General features: G+C 35.2%; 1 protein-coding gene across 1 annotated transcript in view; it reads left to right on the top strand.

The window, feature by feature from the left end:
* Positions 1-1046: 1046 nt before the first annotated feature.
* Positions 1047-8324, top strand: part of Smp_212400 (exportin 7-related / ran binding protein 16,17) — a gene marked incomplete at both ends in the record, with an annotated part of 18732 nt that continues 11454 nt past the window's right edge. Inside the window, 4 exons of the mRNA XM_018798819.1 lie at positions 1047-1220; positions 4372-4576; positions 4727-4840; positions 7256-7567. Of these exons, the coding sequence (XP_018647442.1) occupies positions 1047-1220; positions 4372-4576; positions 4727-4840; positions 7256-7567 (805 nt within the window). The remainder of the gene's footprint in view (positions 1221-4371; positions 4577-4726; positions 4841-7255; positions 7568-8324) is intronic.

The following is an 8324-nucleotide window of genomic DNA, read 5'->3' as shown; positions in this document are numbered from 1 at the left end:
AAGTTTATAAGGGAACAAGAACTTGTGAAACTTGTAAAAGATTATGATTTTCAATAGTAAAATCCTATCTGATACCAAATCATAACATAAACTGTCTTCAACAAACTATTCAATTAAATAAGAAAATTGAAATGAATTAATAAAAACAGTAAAACAGAATCTCGTTTCTATGTATGAAATTAGTGTACTAGCTGTCACACAAAAAGTGGCTGTAATTGAAGTTCGGTTTCTTATTTATTGATCGATCCTGATGATATATATATTGATTAATCGCCAATTAGATGTTAATAGTTTAGGAATCGACATCTTAATAATGTATATTCTTTTCTAATGTATATTGTTAGCAACCACAATGTCTCTGATTGTGCTCTTTCTTAACTTGTATGGTGAAATGTCGTGAACATTTCACAAACTCACCCGAATAGGTTGTCCAATTAACTTTTTATTTATTGAAACACATAAATATTGGTACAAAGTGGCACCAGATGTATATGCGTTGCATAGATCTCATTTGATTTGTATATAGGCTGTGATACTGCCTAGGTGCCCAAACTGAAACAGATGGTTTACTTAAAGGGCCACACCAAGAGCCTTTCATCTAAAGATCTGATTCACAAGGCATTGGAGCATCGTAAGGAGATGCAATCCCATTAAAGCCGGTTACCAACGATTGATTCATACTCCATTCGTTCCCTCAGGATACTGGAGCCCATGTGCACCATTGGTTTGGAATCAGGGTATTCCAACTCCTCTAGGTGGATCCTCCACATCCACCAACCCGGTTACAGCGCCGGACATTCGCTTTTTGTCCTCTCACTTTTGTGAACAACACCCCCGTCACGAGAATGCAGTGAGTAGGACTTTCCTGGCAGAGGCTATATATTTGTGTGGCCATCTAGATATTCAAATAAGCCGTCTAGTATATGTCTTTCAGTATTATTATTTAAACTTCTCTATTATATATATGTCATTTTCTTCCTGTTATTTTTTTTCTATCTATTTAGTTCTATCAATGTTTATCTGATAAATTAGGTATATCAGATGAAATGATGATCCTTGATATATTTATTAATAAAATTTTAACCAATTTAAAATATTGGAATACATGTGAATCAATATTACAAAGAACATTAAATTTATTATCAGAATTATCTATTGGATTTAGTGCTATGCGTAAATTATTACGATTAGATAATATACAATTTATATTATTTAATCATACAGTAAGTATTTGTTTTGTTTGTTTGTTTGTTTGTTTCTTTGATCTCAATGATTTTGATCGTGTTTTTAATTTATGATCGGTTAATTATTATATGATATTGTGGGTTGAGTTACTTATATCCACATAAGTAGTATATTGATGGTGGTTAGGCATGGAATGTATTTCAGGAGAAGATGGATAAGGAAAGAACGGAAACGAATAAATAAACAATAATAATAGAAGACGATGAACTGATATTTACAGAAGAAACATTAAAGATTGAGTCAATTGATTGATAATATGTAAATCAACTATTTACTGTATAGTTGTCGGATTTTACTGAGATAGTCTGCAATTCGATTGTTCCCACCCGTGTTTTTTTGTTTGATCTCGATTTTGACCGCGTTTTTGATTTGTGATCGGTTAATAATCATGTGATATTGTAGTGTGAGTTACTTATATCCACATAAGTAGTATATGGTGATGGTCGAACATTGAATGTATTTCAATAGAAGATCGATAAGGAAAGAACGGGCACGAAACGTAATTGGTTTGGAAATGCATGAACAATATGGATCGAAGACTACGGACTGATATTCGCAGAAGGAATGGTCAAGATTGAGTCAATTGATTGATCATGTGTAAATTCACTGTTTACTGTATGGTTATCAGATTTTACTGAGATAGTCTGTAGTTTTGTGCTAAAATAAATTCAATTGTCTCCACCTGTGTTCTTGTTCGCTACACAACTACTACACACATACATACACATGCACAAAGTAACATTCAATGAAGTAATTGAATCAAAACGTGTTAGAAAGTTCAGATAATCGGTTCTTGAAATATTACTTATTACATACAGTTAATATGTTTCTATTTCCTAATGTAATCGCATCGTACGTAATAAGTAGTGTTATCATTTGGTTAGAATTTTATCGGTTTCATGTAATTGAAATAATCTTAAATCAATGATGAGGTAAATGTTGGATATATATAAGCTGGATCTTATGTAGAAGGTAAGAAAGTTTAAATGTGCATAGAAACAGTCTAAATTTTTGAGAAAAGACTAATGTGTTGACTACATTTCGTTAATAGAAAAATCACTTAATGTGACAATATAGATATACATCATCTAGCTACTCAATAGTTATACAATAGGAATATATATATGATAACATTTCTCATTGACAAGCTGTTTATTTCAGTTGGATAGTTTTAAATGGAAATATGTAGTAGTAGGTTAGTGATTAAAGAACTCGATATTCTATCATTAGGTTACAGGCTTGAATCCTGTACTAGTTACATTAGTTCTGGTAATCTAATAGATTTTATACAAAAAGTGTGATTCAAATATGAGAACATGTATTGATACTTGACAAACGAGTCACATAATTTGGTTTGTAATTTTGTGTCTTAATACATTCGATTGTCCCCCGCTCGTGTTCTGTTCAATTGACTCACGCTTTCAACACCTCCTTCTGGTAATATAACGAATAGTTGTGTGTGTTTTGACACTTTTTTTCAAGTGTTTATGTTCTTCAGAGTTAATCCCTTCCTTTTTAGTATATGGACTCCTATAATATTGCTTGGAATACAGACATTCATGACTTATAGTGACATAGCTATACATCAATCAAACAAGAGATAGTAATTTTAATTTAGTTGCTAAATAATTAATCCTTCAGTGTTTGGAATAATGAATACTGTTTCGAAAGAAGACTCTTATATTTTGAAGATTTAGGATGTTTTCTGATCTCTTATGTAATTTTCTTTACGATATGGGATCACTACGGTGTTACTACTGCTGTACCACATTGCTTATCAAAAATCCATTACAAACTAGCTAGTTTGACTTTGTGGATAATTTCGATGAAGATTGTTAGACAGAATTGACAGCTATGTTGATTGATATCTAAACTAGAAACAATTTGATTTCGATTTTTCGGGAATGATTTGTAACAATGTGTTTTAACTCATTGAGGTCATACTTGAATACGCTATTCAGTTCCTTAAACCTTTATTGTTAGGTCGGCTTACAATAAACTCTAGAGAGGCTCATAAAGAGCCCAACCAATCAGCGATTAGTTAGAAGCTATGCTACTAAAAATGCTACTAAAATAACAAGGTCCTGATTGGCTGTTAACATACTGCTACTATGGAATCTCAAGGTCTTTTAATTACTATAAAACCCCTGTTTTTCTGTACATAAATGAACCTTGTAGTAAAGTGCTTCTCTGATACTCGTGTCTTCTCTCTGGTCTTTCAAGTCGCTGAGTAGTGCTAGCCTGGGGTTATCCGAATAGCTAGGATCCGAATAAAGCGTTCAACCTACGAGACATATCATTTATAGTTTCTGTCATTTCATTTTTCTGGAGCCCTATGGTTTAAATTACTAATAGATGTGACTGCTGTATTCCACAGCTGTTCGTATGTCTTTCCAAGCAGCATCTGGGTCAATCTCATTTACAGAACTGCCTAGATGTGAACTCAGTTGTTCCTGGAATTTACATTTGCCTCTCTCGTGTTCCAGTTCAATTCTAATGGGTCTTCTTAGCGTAGTTTTCCTGCGTCCAGTGAGGCGCAGACAAATGCGTGCTCGTATTAAGGCGTTATCAGAGTCTAAACAAGTATTCCAATACGAGCGACAATCTTCTATTTAGCCTCTCCAACGATGACTGATGGCAATATGGTTTATTTGAGTCCATCGTTGGTTTGCTGCAAGTGATAGCCATGTTAGACGATGTCTCTCCTTATGTTTAAAGTTAGTGTCATTTCATTTACTTATCCAAAGCTAATTATTTAATGAGTCACTATCATTGAGCGATTTTAATAATAAATGTAATACTCATTTTATAATAGTTGAATTCATAAGTCAATGGAAGATAGATCACTATGGAAAACCTAGAAGCACCGTTGGATCCCGGCTCAGTGGTCTAGAGGCTAAGCATTTGCGTGCGAGACCGATAGGTCCTGGGTTCGAACCTCGCGAGGTGGGATCGTGGTTTTGCACTGCTGAGGAGTCCCACAGTAGGGCGAAACTGCTGTCCAGGTTTTCCATGATGGTCTGGCTTCAATTGACTCATGAATTCAATTATTAAAATTACTAGAATATCCACAGTATCCCCTCTGATTATACTCATTTTTTTGTTGAATTGCTTTTTCTTTACTAGCCTGAATATTTTCCTTTTCTATCGCCTAATACAACAATGGAATTATCTCAATCATCAACAATATCACGATTACGTACAACATTTTATGCTTCAATTTCACGTCTATTAATGGTTGAATTAGGTGAAGATGATGAAAAATTTTTAAATTTTGTATCTCCATTAACAAGAGTTACAAATCAATTAATTATAGCATTATTATTTGAAGGTTAGTAAACTTATATATGTATATATAGTTGCTTTTAATAAAATATATGAATTGAAAAAAGTACAGGCTCTCAATAAGAATAAGATTACACTTGTTGAACAAGTCGTCGGTATCCGTGGTGACTTAGTACACTGCAATGAATAGCATAGTCATATTTAAAACCATTGGTCAACATCAACTGTGAGAAGAGGTATTCTGATTTGAATATGACCAACTTGGTCTCGTGTGCAGTGATGGGTATGAGGGCTAATATCACTTCCCGGCTGCCCACACCGTGGAAGGGTATTCCTTGAAGGACCTGAAAAAGGAAGTTGGATTAGTGTTGGTCTTAACGACCTGGGAGCGTGACCGCAGTGCCCAAGAGACAACTGCTTGAGGCCGGTCACGCACGGCCTTTTTGTAGGTAGTTTTTGTGTTAGCTCCGTTCTTCAAAGGACCTTACCGCTGGAGACGGAAATCCGTGGGATACGGTGAGGTGTGTATTTTTAGGGTTGACCTTTTCCAACCCCACCCCTCCTTGTGGGAAGGCAGCATCTCTGTTATGCTGGTCGTCTGAAGGAAACACCTTACTGCCGTCACACCTCTGTACAGTCAGCAGTACGACTTCATTTTCGGACCTTGGGATTGCCGCTTTTAGTCTTACTGCTCTTCAACCGACCTGTCTGTCATGGTAGGACCTTGAGGAACGATTGTTCCAGCTAGTATAGCTCGATTGGCACATCACGATAGGCAAGCTCGACCACCACGTCAAGGTAGCAACATCGGTCGGGAGAGGTATTCTGAAATTATTATTATTATTTAAACACATAAATATTGGTAAAAGGGGACACCAAATATATATGAGCCACACTTCGTCATTTGATCTGTGTGAGGGCTGGAATACTGTCGAGTTGCCGATACCGAAGCAGGAATATTCTAAAATCTATTGCTAATCAAATTTTTTTTGATTTATTCTTCAAAAATAACTGGGGGGAAATGAATAGCTTCTTTTTGTTTTGCAATTCTTATCGTGGGTATGTTATCTTTATGGAAGATATCATATTTACATAAGTGCTCCGGTGCGAAGCTGGTAAGTCCAGGGTTCGAATCTCGCGGGTGCGGGATCGTGGATGCGCATTATTGTGGAGTCCCATAATAGGACGAAACGGCCGTCCAGTGCTTCCATGTTTTCCATGGTGGTTTATCTTCAATTGACTCACGCTTTCAACTATCAATATACAATTCTCTGTTAATTTAAATAGAAAATAAAAACCTATGCTTCTTATTTATTCCTAGTTCCACATTATCAACTGACTCTTGTTAGATAAACATTGAAAACCAGAAAACAATGAATATCGATAACTATTTAACTCGATTGTTAAGATTTGTAGGACAATGTTTCGCTAATCTTTTACCACGATAGTCGTTGTAATAATATAAATCTCAACAGTGCATGAAATCAGAAGGCAAAAAGAAGTTGCAACTACAGTTTATTATCGAATTACACAGGCCACAAAGTTATGAGCACATGAGTAAGTATCGGCGACCAAGCGCGAGCGATTACATAGGCAAATTTATATTCAAATTGTATAAGGGTGCAGCAAAATCAAGCATTAGCTAATAATATGATTTAAGTACATACATATTATGGGGAAGAGGATGAGTCATCGAATGATATTTAAGCAATTAACGTTCCGGCTCGAGTCTGTCATGTGCTCTAGCGATTATAACAGTACAAAGATATATGCAAATTGTTACTATCTAAATGACAATGTCTGTTAAGTAAGTTAATAAAAGGGCTTAACCATAATCGAAATTGGGTGTAGGATAATTGCTATGGTTTCTTCAGGAGTCACTCATCTATAACACACTCCAATAAACTATCGAGTTCTCCAAGCTTCAGATGCCAAATCAAGCAAACGTTATACAGTAAATTTCTATAAACAAAATAATATATTTGTAATATACTAATGAGTAGAAAAATTAGATTTTCCGACGTTTCGTGACTTAGTGTAAGCCATTTCTTCAGAGTAAGTATTCATTATTTATTTGTCTAAACACATAAAGATTGGTACAAGGAAGCACCAGATACGTATGCACCGCATAAATCTCATTTGACTTGTGTGAAGGCTGTGATACTGCACAGGTTCCCAAACTGAAGCAGGTAGTTTTCTTAAGGGGCCACACCCGGAGCCTTTGACCTAAAGGTCTGATCCATAAGGCAGTGAAGCAGGGTGAGGAGATGCAGGCCCATGGTAGCCGGTGACCAACGATTGATTCATACTCCATTTGTTCCCTCAGGATACTGGAGCCCATGTGCACCATTGGTTTGTAATCAGGGTTTTCTAACTCCTCTAGGTGAATACGCCGTGTCCACCAATCCAGTTTAAGCCCTTACCGAACATTCTCTTTTCGTCCTCTCGATCTCGTAAACAACAGCCGTGGTGCGAGAAGGTAGTGAATAAGACTTCCCTGACAGAGGCTATATATTCGCGTGGCCATGTGAGAGCATTTGGAGAGGGAGAGCGGACTCTCCTCACTCTCGACTGTACCATGGCATTTGGGAGCAATGTAAGTCAATGTTTCCTAGTTTTTTTTATTTGATGTTCATTGTTCATTTTAAAACAAAACCTACATCACCTTAACACTCTTTGTTTTTATCTCTGTGTTTTTTCTTTTTTTTCACCCATTCTACATAAGATTCATCTAATTTAAATCAAAAATTAATGAAATTATCAATGATTGGTTTAGCAAGAGATCTACGTGGTATATTATATAGTTTAAATAATAAAATATCCTATCAAATGTTAATGAATTGGTTATATCCAAATGGTTTACAATTATTTAAACATGCATTAGAATTATGGCCATTAGATTATACAATTACAGTGCCAATATTAAAAACAATTACAGAATTAATAAATAATCGTAATGGACGTTTATTATATGATATAACTATACCTACGGGTTATTTATTATTTACATATGTTAGTAAACTATTATGTAATTTTGGTAGGTTACTATACTGTTTTTCTTTTCGTTTTGTTTTTTGTTTTTTTGTTATTACTCTTTTGTTTCAAGTGTATCTTGATGAGAATCATTCCATTGATGTTTAGGATTGCAATTGATCAGTCTCTTATCAGTTAGTATATGTACATCCTGTACGGATTCTGTTGATATTGCCTTAATTTACAAGCATTATAAACAAAGATGGATAGTGGTTGGCAGTGGAATCTAGGAAGTGCATTTTGTCCTGTTTGGGACACGTCAGCTGGATATACGTGCATCCTAGAATGGATGTTCATTCCAGTACTGGAACTCATTACTGCCCATGTTTGTTTATAATGCTTGTGAATTAAAGCAATATAGAGGCAATCGACACAGGATGCATATATACCAATAAGACACTGATCAATTACAACCGTTAAAATCAATGAGAAGTTTCAAACAAACAATACGAAATGAATTTAAACTTCACACCATTACACAAGTTAGTGAATACCAAGACTCAGTAGCTAAGTGGATAACGTGATGGCATTTGAGGTGAACGGTGCTGGGTTCGAGTCTCAGAGTGAATATCAACTCTGAGATACAGGTACATCCAGCTGATGAGTCCTAAATAGGATGTAGTGTCGCACGTCCTAGATTTCACTGCTAGCTACCATCTATCATTGCTTATAATTATTATGATAACTCTTTTTATATCTTACCTACAGAGTTGCTTTACCCTCTAAAATGGTATATATATATATATATATATATATATATA

The sequence above is a fragment of the Schistosoma mansoni genome (assembly GCF_000237925.1).
Source record: "Schistosoma mansoni, WGS project CABG00000000 data, supercontig 0413, strain Puerto Rico, whole genome shotgun sequence".
NCBI classification, from domain to species: Eukaryota; Metazoa; Platyhelminthes; class Trematoda; order Strigeidida; family Schistosomatidae; genus Schistosoma; species Schistosoma mansoni.
The sequence above is the reverse complement of the archived record's forward strand: the minus strand, read 5'-3'. Positions and strand labels throughout refer to the sequence as shown.